At 40.0% G+C, this 23,141-nt stretch overlaps 1 protein-coding gene across 3 annotated transcripts in view; it reads left to right on the top strand.

Moving 5' to 3' along the window:
* The window catches only part of Cntnap5 (contactin associated protein family member 5), a 779,115-nt gene that overhangs the window by 399,719 nt on the left and 356,255 nt on the right, over positions 1-23,141 (top strand). For all 3 annotated transcript variants that reach the window (XM_063258867.1, XM_063258866.1, XM_063258868.1), the window contains one exon: positions 9,977-10,241. In XM_063258867.1, coding sequence (XP_063114937.1) covers positions 9,977-10,241 — 265 coding nt within the window. The remainder of the gene's footprint in view (positions 1-9,976; positions 10,242-23,141) is intronic.

Genomic DNA, 23,141 nt, shown 5'->3' with positions numbered 1-23,141 from the left:
TTTAGACTCCTATGGTCTTTCCTCGTTGTGGCTACAGCAGAGCGCTAGCTTCTGAAGTTGGTCCCTCTGTAGAAAAGGTAAGTGTCAACTGTTTAGTTATTTCTGTAGCCACATGACAAAGACTCCAAGTAGTGTCTGTCAGTATTTCAAAAGCCAAGCTGCTGTCATGATGCACCCACCTCTCACTCAAAAGATCACTGTAAATTCATTACTATCCCACAATATCCTTTTAGATGAGATTAAACCATAAACGATAGCTTTTAGCTGGATGACTTTTATTGGATTTCAGTCAACATGTGACACACTTCCAATGTGATGGCAGAATGGCCTGGATATGTCCACGAGAGAAGGTGCTTCTCACAACTTGTATCCAGTCTCATTTGGTTTTATTGTACGGTCCCTAGAAGAACACCTAAATAATTAACTGGCTTGTAATTTCTCCCATGTAATAAACTGAAGTAAAGTTTCAACTGCTCTAATTCCTCATGTAGCTCATCATTTATGTTGTATTTTCTTTGTCAAATGCTTTAGAATTTTTGGGGGAAGAGAAAAATGTCTAACCAGTCAATTTGCTCTCATACTCTGGTAGGAGTGTTTCTAAAAAATTAGCTTTTTTATTTTTTATATCAGCATAGATAGTTATAGATATAATAATATATAATTATATCACATGTAGTTGTGGTCACTAACATCTATGGTGATCCTTGCTCTCTCACCTAAAGAGAGACAGAAGTTGGTAGGAAAAAGGCCAACATTTCCTTTTGTACCCTCTCAGTCATTCAATGAAGAAGTTATGAAGTGTGTAAAGTACTCATATCAACAATAGAATGATTCAGAAGATGCCTAACCTCCATTAAAGAAAATAAAGTTGATAAAGATGCGTGCCTTCAGCCTAAGATACCCAGCAATAAGAGAACACATAGGAACCCTGGTACCAACAACTTTAGCTTATAAAAAAAGAAAACTAAAGCTCTAGGTGTGACTGAGTTTTACTCATCTAGAAAAGGATCTAACTGGAGAAAATAGAGAAGTAGTTTAGGAACAATGTTGGATACCTGAAGTATGATCTCAGTGCATCCTGAACCAATCCCTCTTTTATTAGAATTTCTTTTAATTATGGTGGGGAACAATAAGGATCAGAGAAATATGATTTTTCTCACTAAATATTCATGACAAAAATTGCATCTGCCTAAGTGTAACAGTCTTATTTCCTTCTCAAAATTCAAAATGAGATATTCTACACCTAAGTACCAGTGTTCTTTTCTGTAGGATTCATGCAGTTGTCAAAAAGAAGCTAATTTATTACAAGACACTATACAAGCAACAGGAGAAATTTCTGCAGGTAGCACCTAGAAAGCCAGCTGAGAGAACAGCCACAGTGGGGATGGAGGTGTTGGAAAAAGCATCAGGTATGAGCTAGGAGGAAGGTCCACTGCGTGAGAGGAAAAAGAATGCGAAGGTGGGCGCAAGGTAGGAAGGACCACACTTAGGGGAGGAAAGCAGGGTACAGAATGAAGAGGATTGCAGAAACAATCAAAGGAGATAGAGCGAGTGAGCTGAGGACCTATTACTTCCTTTTAGTACTATTACATTGTACTTAGGGTAGTGCTGGTGACCAAGTTACAGCAATCAAGTCAAGTGATGGACTGGAGTCCACTGTGTGGACAGAGTAGAATAGGAGCCACCCTTGATCCTCTTGTCTTTCCTCTCATGGACCTCATCTATCAAGTGAACCTACAGAGTTCTCAGAAACGTTTCCTTCGCTTCTTCTCCCCCATTGTTATTTGTATTAGTCAGCGTTCTCCAGAGAAACAAAAGCAAGATTTTTATCATGAGCAATTGGCTCACTTGAATACTCAATGGGCTTGAGAAATAGGCAACCAGAAGGTCTAATTCCCACTCCAAGGACGTTGAAGAAGAGCAGATTAGATGGCCTAACTCTCATTAGGAGCATGAAACAGAAGATGTGAATTGCTGCTTCTTTTGCCTTGTTCTCGTTAGGACAAATATGAAGCACAAGGCCCAGGCATACTGGGAAGAACAATCTGCTTTACTCCCTGATTCATATGCTAATCTCATCTTGAAACACCTTCAGAGATCCAGGAAAAATATTGAATCTGTACATCTTATGATTCGTCCAGTTGACACACTCAGCAAACCCTCAGTTGCTTTCCACTAGACTAACACAGTGCTCACCTATAGGGTGATGCATGCCAGCTTTCTTTACACACAATGTACTTCCCAACCCTAATGATAGTGTCCAGGAGGGAGAAAAATTCCAAAATACAGCATGGACATCCATCTCAGTTACAATATCAGTTTCTGGACACCCCCCTCCCCATTTTCTCATAGGTTAAATTTCCAGAATTTTGACCTGGTCTAAAGTGGATAGAATCAAGACAAAATTTTCCATTTCACTTTGTCTACTGTGGTGTTGGCTTCACAACTGCATCTACATTTTCAGATCCTAAATATTCTGCAGACTTTCCTGCTTGTAGCCTTTGCAGGTATGTTCCTTGTCTGCTCAGTATGTGGCTACTCCTGCTCATTTTAAAATCTCAAGGTCGATGTCACTTTCCTAAGGAATCCTTTATTACTTCCGATTAGGATTAGCTTTCTTTAGTGATCTTCACATAGATGTCTCTCCATAGCAGCTATTACACTAGAAGATCTCACCCTAGCCTTCGAAATGAAGGTCTCCCTGGGGCAAATGGATCAACTACACCCATTTGTTTCTTTCAGTGATACTATCTTGGCTGTTTTGTTTCAAGGGTTTGAGAAACTCTAGGAAGCCATCAAGCTTCATGGGTCAGGTAGAGAATACTGTTATCATTTGGTTATTTATGCTACTCAGCAAACAGTTTCTACAGAAATGTGAGCACTTTCTAAAGTGGTTCATAAACATATCTCTAGGGTTTCAAATTACTGTGCTCCAAAGGTTAGAATCAAACTGCTTATTTTCTAATGAATAGTATGTTTTGTATTTTGTAGGTTATGAAACAAGGAACCTTATGGAACCCCAGAAAACATTGATCATGATGATCATTCAGAAATTTAGTGGGGCTACTATAATAGGGTTTTGTAGCAGAGAACAGAAATTGAGGTACCAATGAATATGTCAGAGAAAAGTTCAGATTTACATTCAAGGAAACAGATGAAGTTTAGCAGCTGGAAATCTACTTAGCAGAAGAGTGATTCTTTGCTAAACTCTCCCACAGGGTTTTTGTTGAATGTGACAAGATATCAAAGGTAATCAGACCAAGGGTAGTGAAATTTTGCTATAATCTTTCCTAAAACTGGAATAATTGGGATAAGATCAGTATCTAGTGTCAGGCTCAGTCAGAAAGAGGACTCAGGGGACCTTAACTAGAGTTGTGCCAAGAATAAGGTCATGGTCAGAAGGAAAGCAGATGTTATTTTGGAATCCCCAAAGGACAAGTGGTCTTTCCATCTTTGTCCCAGTTCTAGGTAGCAGCTTGCAATTTGGAGACTGATGAATGCTGACCAAGTTTTGAGTGTGGCCTCTAAAGGGATATTGTCAAAATCTTGGTCCTGAGTTTGGGGGCATTGGTGTAATGAAAGCTTCAAAAGGTGAAGCCTATTAAAGAAATGGGTTGCATTAGAGAAGGGTCACCTCATGGGAGGTGCCACCCTCAGCAGGGATTCTTGATGATCTCATGAAGGTGTTAATTCTCACAGTAGCCTATCCTTGTCATCAAGCCAGAGTATATGTGTGTTTGATTCCTTCTTCATGTAAGCATTTCCCAGCTGAGAACTACTCATCAAATGCCAAACTAATAGGATAACTTCATCTTAGATGTTCAATCTCAAACTTGTCCTCCAAATAGAACTCTTCTTTTTTAAGTCCTCAGCCTTAGAATTTGTGTGTGTGTGTGTGTGTGTGTGTGTGTGTGTGTGTGTGTTTATGTTACAGAAAACAGACTAAGGCATGCATGATGATGAACGTATAGGACACTAAGATCCATCATCTTGGGAACAAAAGGGGTCCAGTAGCCTATGGCAGTCACTTCCAGGGGGAGGCCTCACAAAGTGTTGACCAGCAGATTCTGTCAGTTGCTAGACGCCAGCACTCAACAGGACTTTGTGGATATATTCCAGGAAAACACATCAGTCACCGAGAATTAGTATTTCCATTGTCAATGACCTCACATTTTTGGAGAGTGAAAAAGTTAACAGACCTCAAAAGATATGAAGAAGATAAAAGTATCCATGTCAATTTACTTACTTCCTTTCAGTTTTACTTGGGAGGCCAACACTAGTTAGTTTACCTTGAAGATTCAGTGATAATTCATCTTCTGATCAAGGTCCTACTGCAGTCATAGTTTTATGGCTACAGAAAGCAAAGGATTAGGGCCATTTTTATGCATAAAACTGCTAACCCCCTGAACTTAATACACTTGAGGCATTCAAAGGGAATGTTGACATAGCAGATGAATTAGATAGTTGAAAGGATGGAATCTGAGGAAAGAAGCTTCCTTTTTGGAATATGAGTGATGAAATTTGAAAAAATGGACAAACATCATATAAGGGAAGAACTTAGTTCATTGACCGTTTCTCCTAACTGATTTGCACAATATTCTGAAGTAATTTTTTTTTCTTATGTGCCATTTCTTAGCAATTAGTTGGGTCTCCCTTTACTGGTACCTTGGGGATTATCAGAAGTATATCTATCAATGGTGGTCCAATAGTTGAATTCAAAAGCAGCACTTTTACAAGCAGTTAACTTTCCTTCCTTCCTCCTCTTCTCACAGATGAGTATGAGTACTGTGGCTACTCAAAACTGTGTAGCATTTTCCCAATTAGGATGCTATTAAAAGCCGAGGTGGCCAACAGCAGCTACCTGAGGAGAGCCAGAGCTGGAAACACACTTTGATGGCAAATGAATTTCTCATCTACTCACCTATCATTTCTCCTGTTCCCCCTTAGCTTTCCCATTGTACAACATAGTAGGGTCATCTGTTAAAAACTCAAAAATCTTAGACAAGATTGGTTGCATAAGGACAAGAGTAGCACAAGGAAGCGTGAAAGATAGAACAGGAAAAAGAGAGAGGAGAGAGAACTACAGGAAGACAGAGAAAAAGCCACACTCACCTCATGCATATCTGCTTTCCTGACCCCGGTAAGCAAGGGCTGATTACCACTCATGGTTTAATATTAACCAACAAGAACACTGAAGTTGTTTAGTTGAAGTCCTTGCACTAGGGGACCAATCCAGAGACATCTTAGGTCTTGCACTCTTCTCCCAAATTCTCCAGTCAATCCCATTATCTGTGGCATGGAGGGAGGCAAGAAAGGAAACTGCCAGACCTTTGACAGAAGGGAGTGAACTTTTTCAATTCCTCAGTTCTTCTGTGATCAACCTTCCATGGATATCATTCAGAAGGCACTGAGAAGAGGGCTTTGTACTTTAACAGCAATGCGTGTTTATAACCTTAGAGTCGTTTGCCTTATCTTCCTTACTGTGTTTCATATGATGAAACTTCCTTCAGATGTTACTCCTTCCACAGCCTCAGACTGTGAGTGTGTACGGCTGCATTCTGTGCATATTATTGCAGGAGCTGATACAGATACCAGAACACAAAAAGAGAGAAGGAAAGTTGCTACTATCACTTAACTTGCCTATAATACATTTGTGCTTTTGCTTTTTGCTTCTTTCAAAAGACAGCTGGTCTCCTATTTTGTTTTGAAATTCTGTATCATTGTTTTTATTCTTTTGTTTTTTAAAACAATTTTTTAAAAAGATAGTTCTATTACAGTTAGGGTATCAGCAGGGATTTTTCCTTCTTAAAAGGAAATTTACAAAAAAAAAAAACCTGAAAAGATAAACAAGTATGAGGTAAAATGCAGAAATATGTAGCTCTTTAAACATGATGTTGGAGCTGAGGAAGTAGGTGATGGTGACAAGGGATGGTGACTAAATGTGTAAGACTTCCAAGCCAAACACGGACTTCTCTCCCATGGTCACTACTAACAAGAACCATGGGATTTGATAAGTGATTTACTTCTCCTGAACCCAGTGTGTGCACCCTTTAAATGAACAATATAATGCAGTATGGCATTCTGGGCAATATTTAAAAGATATATATGTAAGTGCTTGGCTTACTGGCTGGCATGTGGAGCAGTATAAACTGCGGGCTGTTTTTTGATGGATATCAAAAGTCTTATTCTTTCACCCATTAATTAACTTCTGGTGATCTATTCTAAAGAGTGGTAAATATAAATTATTATAACAAATGATTTATGAAAATATATACTCATAGTTACATGGGTGCCTGGTTAGTAAAGCAGTAGCCCTGGTGCAGTTTGTGTGAAAGTCGTAGGTTTCTAGGCACACAAGACTATCATCAACAAAAATAGTCAAGACCCAGGGAAAAAAGGTTTTGCATTTGGACCAGTAATTTGCTTAGGACTTGTACTTAACTCAGCTGCTTAGCCACCTTGGTAAACTTGGACTTCTGTTCAAAGCCAGCATGTTCTCGTATGGAATCTCACTTGTTTGCAGAAGTGGGGAGGAGTCTCACGAATGTTGAGCTATAGCACCATGCATAAAAGTCTGTTTTGTGGCTTAGAAACGAAACCTTTACAGGAAATGTGATATGTATGTGACTACTGGGATGAGCTTTCTTCAGTGCCTCACTGTGATGCTATGGAAGTGAACGTTTGGTACCTAAGGAAGTCAGAGACGGAAAATAAGCCATGGTTCAGTATAGAATTTGCAATATAAATTCCAATTAGCTTGTATAATGTAGCACCTGTTCACAACTTATGCAGTATTTCAGGCTTTCGCTTTACCCACCCACTGGAATCGATCCAAATTTATGGCTCAGCTGAGCTCATAGATCCCTTTTTCAAGTTTCCCGTAAATTTCTAATATTGAAACTTACTCTGTGAGTCTAAAAAAAATTGGTCCCAGTCTTCCTTGACTTATGCATAGAATCATTGTCTTGGTTACTATTTCTCTCTTTCCTGAGATACAATACCTGATGTGCAAAATGGAGGAAGAAAAGGTTTATTTAGCTTACAGTTTTTGGAGGTTTCAGTTCATATTCAGCTGCCTCCAAGGCAGGATGGCAAGGTTAAAGGGGAAGCTGCAAGCAACGAGAGCAAACAGGGCAAAAAGGGGCCAAGCATGCCTCCTCCTCTCTCTTATACAGTATGCCAGCTACCCGCCAATGGGTGGGTGCAGCATTTACACTGACAATTTCAGTGCTAGACCCCAAACCAAGCACAAATGCTAGCTTCAGGCTCCTCCACAACTACATGAGGCTTAGGGGACCCTTCAAACACAAAATATAACATTCCACCCTGGGCCCCCAAAGACTCATACATATCCTTTAGACAAAAGACATTTAGTCCATCTCTAAGACTTTTGAAAGTCCTAATAGTTTCATCCTTTTTGAAAAGTTCAACTCCCAAGTCTCCTTTGAGATCTAAGGCAAACTCAGCTGTAAACCTATTACAAATGAAAACAAAGTTAAACACTTCCATCATACAACATAAACATTACCATTTTAAAAGGTACAAACGGGATACAAAGTATTTGAACCAAAACAAGTCCAAAACTCGAGGGTAAATATTAAGTCCTGCAGTTCCATGCTTAGCATCTGAAGCAATCTGGTTATGAGCTCCAAAGTCTTGAGTGACTCCACTCCCATGGGACTTCTGGTGGTTGTAGGTCCCAGAGCATCTCCCTTAGGTCCACTTTGCTTCTTTCTTTGTGGGTTTCCTTAGATGACCCATGTTCCTAGCTTTTTCATATTTCTGGGTTCTACATTTTACTTTTGGCTTCACACACACAGCTTCACCCATTGTCCTCTCAGGGGCACACTGCCTCGCCTCCCAGGCCTTCTAAAATTGGGTTGGAAGCCTTTTTAACCTCAGAACTCATGCTTTCTCCATGTGCCTAAACCAAGTGCCATGTAGCCAGTGCCAGCTGGAGCAGAAGCCACGCTTTCTTCTCTCTTGGTTGTAGGGGTCAAATACCTGGATCACTGGGAATTCTGAATCTGATTCTGAGGAGAGATTCTCTCAGCGTTCTAGAACCTGGTGTGGTCACTACCACCATTCTGGAATATGGTACTCTGTGGTTTTCTCCTCTAAGCAAGTCTTTCACTTGGAGCTACAAAGCATGGGGACCCTGCTGCTTCCTGTGATGCCCTCAGGACATCTTTTTTAAATTCTATGTTCCTTCTCAGCCATTGAGACGTCAGGTCTGTCTTTATAGTCTACAGCTTTACTGGAGCTTGCTTTCTGGCCAAACTGACACTTTAAAACACCCTGCTGGGCTCTTTGCTCTTGATTCTCAACATATACCTGGCTAAAACCCCCAACAATAGCCATGTCACCCCCTCAACATTTGACTGCCTAGAAATTTCTTCTACCAGATTAAATTAATCTACTGCCTTTAATCTCAGTCTCAGGCAAAGTCTCTGGACACTAGGAAAATGCAGACAAAATTTCTGCCAAGTCATAACACGCATCATCTGGAGTCCAACAACCATTGCAGCCCTTCCCTGCAGAAACTTTTTGAAAGTAGTCTTTACCAGAAGGGTTTTTGTCTGGTCTCTTGAGCTCTGACAAGAATCTCTCATACAGAACGGCCTAAGCTGCTCCAGCTCTACTCTCTCAGGCAATAGTTACATCTCCAAACATGTCCATACTTGTCCCACAAACAATTTCCAAAGGGCCTTGAACCACATGGGTATATTCACAACAACCTCACTCCTGGTACTAAATTATGTCTTGGTTACTTTTTCTCTCTTTCCTGAAACAAAATACCTGATGCCAAAAATGAAGGAAGAAAGGTTTATTTAGCTTATGGTTTTGAAGATTTCAGTCCATATTTAGCTGGTTCCAAGAGAGTGTGGTGTGGCTAAGGGGTAGTTGTTCATGGCTGCTGCAAGTGATAAGAGTGAAAAAAGCAAAAAAGAAAAGCATGACTCCTTTCCTCCCTTATATTTATGTCAGCTACTGACTCTTGGGCCACCTTGAGTCACCACCAGTTCTTGTGCTAGACAATGAACGAATTACAAACGCTAGACTCAGCCACCTCCATGACTGCATGAGACTTGGGGGGGGGGCTTCCAAACACAAACTATAACAATAATATTTAGTATTCTTCTTGGTTCTGTTCTAGACATACCCAATATCCTCCAGGTTTGGTCCTGTCATTCTGTTCTACAAGTACTGTTATTAAATTGACCACATGACCACTGTCACTCCACTGCTTGTCTGTCTGAACAACATTTATAGAACCCGCACCAAAGGGCTTTACAACTCTGTTTCTGTTTGCTGTCCACATTACCCTCGCTGATCTTTCCTGCCCCAGCATCTGTGCAGAATGTTGAGCTCCCTATCATTGTCCATCAATGCCATTTTGTTTTTCTCTCTAAGCTTTTGCACACAGTGTGCTTTGGTGTGAAAATGTCAACCAGGGCACACTCTCTCCTCTTCATTACCATCTCCTGCACCAACATCCCCCCAGGTGAAACCTCTGCTTGTCTAATGATTTCTTTGACTGTGCTCTTGTACAAGTCACTATCTATCTGCCTTTTATCACACCCCACACTATAAGTAAGGTTTTATATGTGTATCTCTTTAAAGCTATCTCAGAGCTTGGCATGTAGTTGCCTTGACATATGGATTTATGCAGTGAGTGAATGTAGCTATTTTTATATCTTGGGTTCCCTAGAAAATGTTGATAGCTCTATCCTCCACCCTTCCTGAAGTCTCAGAAGGCCCCTTTTACAGATATCATGGTGACCCTTAAAACTGTGGCGAAAAACACTCTTGTGAGTGTATTCGGCAAAGCTGGCATATTGTTTTTGTCTTAAGATCTTGCAACTGAATGTAGAATGTCCTGAAATTAAGGTCAGCTCCAGGTGGTTGTTTATATCAGCTGTCAGATTACAGAATAAAAATGGCTTTTATATGTTTGATTTTTATTGTTTTCCAGGGCAATGTCACTTTTTCCTGCTCTGAACCACAAATTGTTCCCATCACATTTGTCAACTCCAGCAGCAGTTATTTGCTGCTGCCTGGCACGCCCCAAATTGATGGGCTCTCAGTGAGCTTCCAGTTTCGAACATGGAACAAGGATGGTCTGCTTCTGTCCACCAAGCTGTCTGAAGGCTCGGGGGCCCTGCTGCTGAGCCTGGAAGGTGGAATCCTGAGACTTGTGATCCAGAAAATGACAGAACACACAGCTGAAATACTCACAGGTACCACCTGCTGGCTCCCTCTGGGATGCTTTCTTTTATCCTTTTTACTTTCCTTTGGGAGGCTTTCTTACTCATCCCTGCAACCAAGGTTAAAATTCTGACTATACAAACAAACAAAAAAATAACAAACAATACAACTCCCAGGTTTCAAGAATGGCCCAAGATTGGCATATTTACTCTGAGTCTGAAGAACCAGCATTTTTCTTTAATCAGGAAAAAGACAACAATGGTGAATTCAGAATTAGCTAAACTCTGTCAAGTCTTCTAATGCCTTTGTTTCTCTGCAGCCTCATTAAAGAAGTGGGAATAGGGCTTCCCACCAAGGAACTAGAGGTCCTGTCTGGAACCAGCATGAGTCACCAATGATCCTCACCAAAGGAAGGGCTCTTTTCTACTTTAGATGAAAAAATGAAGTCATGTGAATAGTTTCTAAATAATGTGTTACGAAGCAATGTAACTGATTTTGAAATTATATTTGCTTCCAAGTCTGTATTTTCCTTTTAAATAATATTATCGCAGGACTTGTACTTGCCCCAAATTCCATATGAAACATAAAAGTTAGTGAACCTTTAAATTGTGCTTTAAAAATATTAAGTAAATGTTAGTGCATATAGCACCTAGCTGTAAACACTTGTTTTAAACCTTCCCCCATTGGCAGAAGTCTCAGGAGTCTGACCACTGATTGCAGAAGACTTCAGATTTCAAGATGGCAGTACAGGTAGCAGGTCTAGAGGCTTCCCTGCTGTCCAGCATTCAGGGCTACAGCAGGCTATCCCCGCTGTGGTGTGGCAGGGCCCTCTCCTTCCTCTTCCTCTAGCTATCCTCCCTTTTCTCCTGTCCTTCAAGCAGCAGTGGGCCTGCTTACATGACATGTGATCACTGTCCCCAGATCGCCAACCAGGTCCTGGGCAAGAATCAAAGGCACTAATCCTATGAGAAATCTTTAACACTGGCCTGCACCAAATCCCCCTATGCTGTGCATGCATGACACCACTAGACACTTTTCTTTAATTTTAAGGTCTTTTTTTCTCCTATGGAACTATCTGTTTTATTATGCAAATACAGAAAAGAAGATTAAGTTAAATATTAAGGTATATAAATTAATGGTTAACTTATGATCAGTCTGTGGGATAGCTTCAAGTGCCAATCAGGGAAAAACAGTCCTGAAAGTTCCTCTGCTTCCTGGGCTGTTGCCCATGATCAACTCCATAACTTTGTTTCCCATGTCTCCTGGATCATATTTGTTAGCAATAGCTGTACAACACCAAAATTTAGTGGTTATAAACAATATTTATTCTGTCTTAATTTCTGTGAGTCAGAAATCCACAGGCAACTTGGTTGTGGCTCAAGGTTTCATAAGACTGCAATCAAACTATTGATCAGGCAGTACTTATCAAAAGGCAGATGATGTCAGTGTGGGAAGTTCTGTGGTGGCTATTGACAGGACTCAGAATATCCACCTCTAAGTTTATCCTCCTGGGCTTTCAGTAGTCTTCCAAGAGACAGTGGAAAGGAGCACATGAGACAGCTGTAGTCTTCTTGTAGGTGTGGACTGAAATTGTATTTACTAGGAACAAGGAAATAAGTCCAGGCCACTTGGAAGTTGAGGGGTTACAGAAGGATATAAATATTAGGAGTATGAATCATTGGGGATGAGCTTAGAGACTGCCTATCAAGAGAGAGACAGACAGACAGACAGAGACAGAGACAGAGACAGAGACAGGCTTCATAAAACCGCGTTGGCCATTAAATGAGATAATATATCTCTAATACTTAAAAGACTGTTGACAAACTATTTAAAATTTTCCTTTCCTCCCTCCTTAATCAGGGTCTACAGTTAAAAGGGGGTTGATTCCACAAGGCCAAAAGAGTTGTGGATGAATATGCACAGTCAGAAGAGTTCTATAAAATGTATTAGATTTCAGTAATGGAAGTCAGTTATTCACCTAGAATTATAATATTTTTCATGCTTACAGTTGTGAAAGGTAAACCTCAGCCCTCCTTATTTGGAGAAGAAAAATGTGAGCTAGCACTGGGCTGTTTTTCTCTAATCGGTGAAATGTTTGAATACAGAGACTTGTAGCCTCAGGTCAAAAATGCAGCTTTAATGCAGTACATGCCCTGGTGAGGCACCACTCTGAAGAATCCAGGTGCTGCTGTATTATTAAGCACATGTCGGTCCATTAAAATGCATTTATGACTGAAATAGAGGCTGCTAAAAGCTGCCACTTCACCAACTATGAAGGGGAAAAATCATCAGTTATTGCAGACCTGTCTCTCAAATATTGAAACAAGTAAAGGGAAATTTTTAAAACGTGCAACCTGAATTCTAGAAGTATGTCTCAGAAAACGCCTACATAAATCTTGCCCCAAGGAAGCTTCCTTGCATTTTGAAAAATTCGAGTTTCTTAATTTGTATTTCAAATGGATCAAGATTTTGTGTTTTCAGGTATTTTTCTACCAGAAATGAAGGGAACAGCAAAAGTCAGTTTGTCTCCCCTTCCAGTTCTAACAAAGCTGGTTTTGAAATAATTTGAGATCTCACAGGCTTCATGAAAGACACAAATCCCATATGAACAACAAGAAACGACAATTATTCCAATAATTTGTGAGGGCCAACTGGGCCTCCCTTGACATGTGTTGTGTGACATAAAACCAAACACAGCAACATATTTCATCAACATCTCAGACAATGCGGACATTTGAAATTGTTGGTGACTAACTCGGGAGTTTGTAGTGTGCTCGTTCTGAAGGTAAAGTTACTTCCTGTGGGATGGACAGCACAAAGCTGCCCAGAAGCCTTGCTGTGTGCCTGCCTTTAGGGAGGTGGTTACCGGGGCTTTCTGCAGCAGGGCTGAGGAAGAGACTTGCAGAGTAAATATGTGTCCTCTAAATAGGGGATTCAGTGTCAGGAAAGTGAAGGACAGAGGTATTTCTAGATTTGCCTTCTCCATGAGGAAAGACTAAGGGCCCAGTTTCACTACAAATGATGTCACAGAGGAGCCAACACCCATGCAGGTCTTCTGCTGCTCAGGTCTTGCTCCAGACCCTCCCCTGCACATCCCAGGGGAAAGCACACTCAGGAAACTGACGAAGTGAGGATTGTGCTGCCGGCTCACACAGAAGGGGATCAAGGATCATGAGATCAGTGGAGGGAGTCACCAAGACAACTGAAGGCCTTTCCTTTGGGTCCCAGTTCACGCCCCTCACACTGTGTCTTGTTGCCATCCAATTCCATTGCTCTTCAGTTCTTTAGCATATAGAAATGTGAGTTCAGCTACTAATGTATATGGTACTTAGGATGTGCTGTTCTGCTTTTCTAAACATTTTACCTGGTGACTTCAATCTTGAGTCAGGAGGAAATCATATAAATTAGGGAGTTCATTGTGTTTATAGGTTGTGGGTCCATTTTTACTAAGATTGTTATCTAATGTAAAATGAATCTTTCTTACTTAGATATCAGCATACACAAATACTAACATGTGGTTTTAACCCATAACATGTGGTTTTAAAATATTTTTGACTTTTGGTATGAATTCTGCCTGAGGATTATTATATCATCTAAGATAAGGATGACTTCTCCTCAGTAATATGAAGTGTTCCTCACTGGATAACTCCACTCCCAAGGACTCTGTTCTGTGATACTCAGCCTCTCCCTTTCTGGTGATCCCATACTCCTCATCTCATGTGCAAATCCAGTAGCTGCCGCAGAACAAAGAATTATTTTAAAGAATCTTGCTTCATAGTGAACCTTGCCATTTGTCCTTTCAAGAGCTGGAAAATCAGTTTTGATAAATATTTTTTTAATATTTCTTTTTGAGACAGCATCTCACAAAGTAGTTAAAAGTGGGCTTGAACTCGCCCAGACTGGCCTCAAATTCTAGGGAACCTCCTGCTTCAGCTCAGGATTACAAGCATGTGCCACCAACCTAGGCTCATTTAGGTAAACCTTAAATGAGCTTTTTAAAAAGGCACTTGGATTTCTAGCTTTATCCATTTCAAACTCAAAATCACTCTCACGATGGTCACACCATCCTGAGGATCATCTGTAATGCACATAGCAGATTAAGACTTTTAAAAATGTGAGAAATGCAGAGCCAAATCACTAAGAAAAAAAGGACATGTTTTTAAAGGTGACAGAGACCATTGCTTTCATTGCCCTAGGAAAGGGATGGGAAAATAGTCTGGACATCATGCAAAACATTAAATTATCTCAAAAGGACATTAGTACTGGCACAATTATTTTGAAAGTTATCTGACATTCATTTTTGTTTTTCTGATGGGACAATTCAAAATAGAAAGAATATGAAAAAAGAAGCATGGGTCCTCAGTCTATTTTTTGTTATAATGTTTTTTAATTTTTTTTTTATTTTAAAGAGATTAAGATAAAAGAGGACAGAACAAATCAGATCAGAACAATGTAAGCAACACAGTACTTTACCACAAGACAACCTGATATTAACAGTAGCTACCATAATATCTCTTTCTTTGAAGTAGTTGAGCTACCTTCACATACAATAATACCAAGCATAACAACATAGTATAAAACCATTCAAGAGAAAGAATTACAGGGCATTCAGAGCCAAATAACCTAAAATGAACAATAGCTACTATATTATCTCATTTTCCATAAAAAATTTGTTTATACTATCACACATATTAAAATCCAATAAGGTACAACATGATAGAACCAATGGAAACAGAAGAACAAAAGCATAGTAGGACTTCAAAGCAAGATGATATTAAATCAGCAATGGCTATCATAATGTCTTATTTTCTTCAGAATAGCTCTTCATACCATCACAGATAACTGGGTTGGGGATTTAGCTCAGCGGCATAAGCACCTGCTTTGCAAGCAAGCAGTATGATTTCGATCCTCCATAACAACAACAAAAAAAATTATAATGTTTTTCTTAAGTGTTACTTCCTCACTAAAGATAGAGTCTGTCAAAGAGCTAAGAGGCAAAACCTGAGGAAGCCTCTTTCATTGGCCCTCATTGTTCCCTTTTCCTAAAGGGAAGGGTTGGTGTGGGATCATTCAAGCTCCTCCTCCTCATCTGGTTCAGTTCCTGAAGGAAAAGAGTAAGTGAACTCAAGTCCCTGTTTCCATGGAAATCAACAAAGCAAAGGTTTCTTGATCCTTTCTTTCTTTCTTTCTTTCTTTCTTTCTTTCTTTCTTTCTCTCTCTCTCTCTCTCTCTCTCTCTCTCTCTCTCTCTCTCTTTCTTTCTTTCTTTCTTTCTTTCTTTCTTTCTTTCTTTCTTTCTTCTTTGTTGCCAATCATGGTAACTGGACTTGATTGGGAATACCCAAGTTCAAACCCTTCACTACAGTTCATATCTCTCAACTGATAAATTTCTGATACATCTTTATGGATGTTATGGGTTAAATACAATTTATCTTGTAAAGACACATGCAGTGAGGGCGGTTAGAGGGTGGGATCTCATTAGCTGAGGTCAGTGTTAACATCCCTTTGAAATATATTTCTCTTCTTGGGCTTTTTCCTCCATTTCCTAGTTGCCAAGAGATGAATAATTCCTCTGCCATGCCCCTCTCTCATGATGTTTCTCCCATTATGCTAGCTTGGAACTAGACAACCATGAACTAAAATTCCAAAACCATAAGCCAAAATAAATCTTATCTTCTGTAAGTTGTGACTGTCAAGTATTTTGTCCCAGCAATGAAAATCTGACTAATGCAGTGGGATAACAAATGTAAAAGGAACCCTTGATGCTATTATTTTTGTAACTGAAATGCTTGTGTGTCCCATAAATGTCATGCATATGCTTCACAGTGATTTTATGTAACCTTCTTGTTATCACACTTGAACACTGTGTGTGTGTGTGTGCGTGTGCGTGTGCGTGCACGTGCACGTGCACACACATACGTGCACATACATTACTGTGAGTCCACATGGGAAGAGAGGAGGTATCAGAATAAATAGGTTCTTCAAACTCTGTCAACAGTGGAAAAGTTGAAGGTACCAAAGATACAAAACAAGTCAAGGACGTGATAAGGATGAGTGGAGAGGAGACAAAATATCCCATAAATGAGGGTTTATGTATGTTTATGTCATTTTAGGAAAAAAAAACACAATAGCAAGTCTCAAAAGACGGAGAGACCCCTTTTAATTTATTATTGGAATCTGAACTTCAAATTGCCCAAGTGTACTGTTTACTTCGCTGAAATTATTAGAGGTACCAAACACAGACAGAATTTTCAGGATTAAAAAGTGAGTCTGTGCCTAAAAGACATGGTCTCAGTGTAACTGTGATATTGAATACATATTCAATATCATTTTTCAATGATATTGAAATACATAAGAAAGGAGAAAAACACTCCAGACTCAGATTTCAACCTGACATTTGGGAACTATTGACTGATAAGTTGAAAAGACAGTGACAAAAAGCAATCACTGGGTCGGAAAAGAATTTCTGTACAAAATGAACCATGTCTAGCAAAAAGTCACAAATCAACCGGGTGTCACTGAAAAGGTTTTATTTATTTATTTTAGTTGAGACAAATAGTGCATTGGAGAGATACCTCAGCCCAAAGCGTTTCATTCCTAGGAGTTTATCACGTGATCTAAACTGATAATTTTTCAGGATTCCATAGTCTCTCTTTTTACTTGAAGAGAAAGCTTTCCAAAACTTCCAATTAAGTTATCCAGTTGATTGATAATTGCTTTCCTAGTCTTACTAGATTGTTGTGCCTCTTTGACTCTTTGTGTTGCTCAAGATTTGGTATTCTAGTGTCATAACTGTGGACCAGCAGTCATAACTGCTTATATGATGATCATTTAATGTTGACTCTCTTTAAATTAAATAAGTCACCCTCTAGTTACGGTCTGTACCTCCTTATTTATCTTTTAGGTTTCTTCTCAATCCCTACTTTCCCAAAAAATCTTTCCAAAGCATGTCTTTTCTGGCCTTTTAGTTTTTTCTATAATTTGCATGTATTAGTTTACTAAGGTTATCATAAGAAAATACCAAAGAAGACATGGTTTTTTTATAACAAAAGTTCTTTCTCTCAGTTCTGTAGGCTAGATGGTGTTGACAGAGCTGCTTTCTTCCAAGGCCTGTCTCTTGGCTTGTGCTTGGTCCTCTCCCTGCTGTGTCCCTCCCATGCTCTTCCTTTGGTGGAAGTCTTTATTCCAGTATCCTCTTCTCATAAGGATGCTAGGTGTAATGACTCTCATTTTACTTCAATAGCTTTTCCAGTATCCTATCTCTATGTGCAGCCACATTTTAGGTATAGTATGTTAAGAATCAGCATATGGATTTTGCAGGAACACAGTTCAGCTTGTATGTTAATTATGTGTGCACAGAAATGGTTGCACAGTGTCTGTCTCTCTCAAGAATGTAAACAGCGTGAGAACCAGAGCTCCATCTGCCTGACCCATCTTTATTTGTCCAAGGACTAATACCTTCCTTACCATTGGTCATTGATAACTATTTGGCAAGTGTGAGCAAAGTGTCTGAATAAATAAACTAGGGAGTTGATGTCCCAAATATTTCTGAGGAGGATAATCTCAACAATGAAAAAGAGTTAGTAGTGATTTTTTAACAAATGTGAGAGTGAGAACAATTATATACCACAAACCCCAGAATGAGATGTGCTTAGGAGAATTATTAATTAAATAGAGGCCAGCGGACCTCAGAGAGGTGGAAAAATGGTCCAGAGTGCCTTATCATGCAGGGTAGAATTCCTAACCCCAATGAATCCTGGCTGCCAGATGGTTGCAGGCTCTAGCCCCACAATTAAGAACTGTTCTTCAAATATTGCCCTTTTTCGTATCAGTCATTTGTAGCTAGCAACCATCTGCACATGAAGCAAACATGACGAGTCTGTGAACCTCATCTTCTGCTTCAATTAGCTCGTCATTAAGGACTGTATTTTAGCTAAGATAATGTTGATGAGAAGACCTCATTAGCAAGGGCAAGTAAATAGATGTCCATGCATTTCTGACTGTCACACCAAGCTGTCTGTTTGAGTGCAGGGTTCGAGTTTCAGAAGATAGAAATATGGGAAACATTCTGTTTTATGTGCAGCTGAAATGAAATTGCCCGAGCCTCAAGATATCAAGCAAATTTTGGAAGTGTTTATTAAAGTAGTGATCTCTCGAGCATCTGCAGCTTCCTCAGGCCTGGATGACATAATGACAATGGAACATTTTATTTCTTAACTCACTCTTGATTATTTTGTGCTAGAAAGAAGAACTGAAGGAGCTTGATTTTTATTCCTTTAGCAGAGTAACCTATTATCTAGACCAGGTATCACTTCCCTTTCAATGTCATCATTTCCACATTGACAATTATCTCATAAAAAGTGCTTGGCTTCCCTTTAATTCTGGAAGCTTTTGAAATGTATGCTTTGGGCTGGTGCTGTGATCCAGGCTCAGATGGAGACACTGCTTACCGTAGCCCGTAGGCACTGCTGGAAGGGGCTGTACACAGTGCTGGTATTTCTGTGAGGCAGGGCGCACAGACAAGAGGCACCAAGACAAGTGAGAGCAGAAGGATGCTTGTGGTGGGATGGCAGAGCTTTGTTATGTAGAATGAACAGGATCTGACCAAACAAAGAGGGAAAGAATGTTACATGCAGAGAAATGAAACAGGGAGAGAAGACCATGTGTGAGACTCCACAGGGACTTAGGATGCCTCTGGCAGAGAGGACAAGGAGGAAAAGCAAAAGAAGAAACAGGATTTTGATGGCATCAGGATTTGTGCTGCCTCAGGAAGGGGATAAGGAAACATGTCCCTGGAGTTCAACTTAATTCTTAGCCTGGAGAAGCAGCTGTCGGTCTGTGACTACACTAGAATAAAACACTTAAATGGTCTACAGTGAATGTGTGTGTCAGCATGGATGGCAAATCCAGGTGACCTCCCTCTTACACAATGATCAGGAGTTTCTGGGACCGAGGTTGCCTTGAAATGTGATTCAGGCTTTAAATGTAAGGGAAGACTTTGCCTATGATTTATGGGTCATGCACCTAACAGGGTCTCGGGGCTGCCACTAGGCAGTGGGTATTGGCTGGTCTGACGCTTGGTCAACCAATGAGCATTTAGAGATGGCAGGATGCTGCCCTGTTGGTTCTGAGAAAGATGTCAAAACATGATTCAGGATCTGACCCCCAGGAACTCATCATCCCACTGGGAAGAGGAGACTCACATAGACAAATTCTTAATTGTTACTACAAGATAGTAAATAATATGCTCTAAATGAATAGATCAGACAGTGGCTGTTACAGAATATTAAAAAGAGAAAGTGCTGTGTACCAGTCTAGTCAAAGAAAGCCTGTTCCTGATTTACCAAATTATGCACTGACTCAGTCAATCAATCAATCAATGAGTCCTTTTAACATGCTCTGCCTTATGCTAAGTGATGTTGATAGAAAATCAAGAACTATAGGCTCTTTGTCCATACAATTTAGGAGAGGACACATTAAGCCAAAAGTCAAACCTTGGATGGCAGGAGATGGCTGTGGATATTAGTGGAGCAAAAAGGGCCAAGTATAGATGGAGCAGGATGAGACTGAATGGTAGATTTTTTTTTTTCCTTTTGGTATCAGAATTGCAGTCATGAGCTTGCACTTGTGAGGCAGGGGCTATGCCGCTGAGCTATACCTCTGAGCCTAGTCGGGGGGATTGAAAACCTTGATGAGTCGCACTGTTTGCTTGGAGCACAGTGAGTACACTGCTCTGGATGGAGTAGAGGACATGCACTGGCATACTGGAAAATAAGATGGAAAGGACAGATAGTGACTTGAGTGTAGAAGGAATAGCCCGTCCAAATAAACTTTGTGAGTTTCATCCTCTGACTTCCACAGTCATCTGTAGGCATATTTCCTGTGTGGTCCTTAATGTTGCATTTTAGAAATTTGAGTCTAGCAAAGTGCTGTGTTCAAGAAAGGGACAGAAAGCCAGGGAAAGCAGGTATCTGCTGTGCAGTTGCAGCAGGATTCTCACACAGAGACCCAGGGAGTGAGGCTAATCTTCCTAGGAAGCAGCTTTATTTCTGCTGGCACCAGCTCAGTGGTCTAATGGCCAAAATGCTGAGCCCTCATGGCAGAATTTTGCCTCTTACACAATTTCTGTGTCTTTGTCTCCCTTAAATGGTAACAAGTGACGCCCCAATCATGTGCAATCTACATCACAGAGTTGCACTAGAACTCCACATGCTTGTCTAGATACAGTGCCGTGATGTTTTCTTTCTCCTGGGAATGCCCTGCACACATTCCCTTATCAGAGGGGCCCCGGCTATACTGTAAGGACTAGGGTAAAAGCAAAAGCGGCCATTTGATGGAATGTGTGAATTCAGTCGACCTTTATCAGAGATGATTAATACAATTTGATAATCTGTGGGAAAATTGTATCCATGAAAACTCTAGCTCAGGTGCTAAACTGTAGCATAATGTTTTTAGTAATTGCAGTATGCCCTTTTACAATGTGATTGACATTTTACGATTGCTTTATTCAATTATTTATAATCTCTCTTTTTGTTCTCACAAAAGTTGCAACTCCTTTTACGTGATTAAGTAAAGGCAAATATGGCAGGATGTGGGAAAACAAACTGAATTGGGTTTTCTGAGGATGCTAAATCTGAAACTTCTAATTCAAGGCACTCAATTGTTTTGTTTTCACAGATGAGAAAACAAATTTAAAGAGATTGAGAAATTGTCTAAATTTCTAGAAAATATAAGTGGCGGGGCCTTGAGCTAGGAGTAACAGGTGTGTGAAGGCATTGTGGAAATCTGTAATGGGGTATTTCCAAGCTCATAAACAAACCCTTCAGGCCGTGTCTCCTGGCCCATTTGTGTAGTGGAAGGGTCTCTCCTTGAGGCATGGGAGACTTAGGCCTGGGTCAGCCATTTGAATGCAGAGGGCCACTGACATGTTGCAGCACAGATTATGCTACTGCTTTTTTTTTTTTTTCTTCAAAAAATAGAGAGAGCTCCTAAAACAAGGTGAAAATTGAAGTACAAACATCTGTTTGTTAACAATTTGACCACAAAATGAGAGGAGGCAGTGAGTCAATGCAAGAACACAGGTCACAGCTCAGCATGCTGAAGAACTCCTTGAACCTGGTAGAGCTCCTCTGGGGAGGAAGATTTACTGCCTCCACTCACCCACTCCCCATGGCCTAGTCCTCCTCATGGGCTCACTGGAGCATCTGGAGACAGTCTTGTGTCCCCAAGTTGGGGACTGTGCCTGGTGTCTAGGGTGATTGGTATTCACACAGGAGGAGTACTGGTGGGCCCCATCCCAAGGAAGAATTAGTGATTCAGAAATAGCCAGCACCAGTTCACAGAAACCCTCTTTCACCTTCAAACTTAGCTTCTGCTAAAAATGAAGTAGGCTCCCATGTATCCCTTAATTTCTTTGAGTCTCAGTTTCATGAAAATCTTACTGCAAAATTGCTGAAAATGTTTCTTAACACACTACAAATTACTTTTAAAGACATACTAGATTTTCTCTAACTACCTTTATGTTGAATCGTTAAAAAGCAAAATAATAATCATCTAAAATTCTAAGGCCAATCTTGCTTTGTATCTTGAGAAATAAAAACTATAATCTTACTTTAATTCTTTTCAAAAGCTACATAATCAACAGATGACAAGACCAAAGTTTGCAGTTTGATTATTAAAATCAAAGTTGTGTACTGGGACTGGAAATTGGTGTATCCACTTCGGAGAAGGCATGACAGTTTCCCCAAGGATCACAAATAGAATTATCACATGACCCAGTAGTTCAACTCCTAGACTGAAGAGAAGTGAGAACCCATGTCTACATTGATGTAAGTGTGCAGATGAGGATAACAGTATTATTCTCAATAGGCCAACATGAAAGCCACCCAAAAGTCTAGCAGTAGTGAATGGACAAAGAAAATGTGATATATCCATTCCACGGGATCTTGTTCAGCCATAAAAATTGACTGGTTAATGCCACATGGATGAATCTTAAAATACTATGCTACAGAGAGTCACATGATGGAACATATTGTTTACTTATGACCAAGAGAACTCATAGAAGCTGTAAATAAAAGAGTGGTTGAGTAGAAAGGGGTTGGAGAAATGGAAACAGATGGTGGTAGATTTTAAGGATGGAAAAATATTTTAAAATTGGTTGTTGTGATTGTTATAGACCAGAATATATCAAAAACCATTAATTTGTGCATGCTAAGTAGATGAGATATATGGCATATATTTTAATAAAACTCTTAGGAAATAAAGAGAAATATAAAGTCAAATCAGCAGAAAATAGCTGTGCAGAGATTTTCATGTGTGACAGTGATTCTAGCAGGCGGGGCCAGCTTTGGCAGTCTGCGGGCAGAAATAACTTTGGCAGGATGCTGGACACCTCCCCTCTCAATTACTGTGTGACCTTGGACAGGCTCTCCACCCTTCTGAGTTAACCTCTACATTTAAGACAACAAGCTTTCCTCAGAGATTGTGATGATGACTAGAAATCACAGAGTTAAAGTTCCTGATACATCATAGACGATTGAAACTGTTTACTGTGTATTATTAGCGATTTTTACAGTGTGCTGTGTTTCAAGCATTCATTGTCAAGGATGAAAACTGTTCTTCCTTGTACCCTCTTCTTCCTGAGTAAAACCTTTCAAGCCTTGATTTCTCACTTAGCCCAGGGCCTCCTATCTGGCTTGCTGTGGGAAGCCTGTTACAGTAAAGCCTTCTGCTGAAGGACGGATTTGGGAGAAAGAGCCAGGGCAAAAGTGAGAAAGGACACCTCGTCCTGTATTTCACGTCAATTGAAATAATTCCTTAATTTTCTTTCATTTTAGTGATTACAAAACATTTAGATTTTCTTTCTAGCAGCTTCAAAAATTTCAGTATTCGCTAGAAAATACACAAAAATAATGTATGATCCTATCATTCTGT

The sequence above is a fragment of the Cavia porcellus genome, unplaced genomic scaffold (assembly GCF_034190915.1).
Source record: "Cavia porcellus strain 051 isolate PalLab524CR breed Dunkin Hartley unplaced genomic scaffold, mCavPor4.1 scaffold_12, whole genome shotgun sequence".
Lineage (NCBI taxonomy): Eukaryota > Metazoa > Chordata > Mammalia > Rodentia > Caviidae > Cavia > Cavia porcellus.
This window is presented reverse-complemented; position numbering and strand designations above follow the sequence as displayed.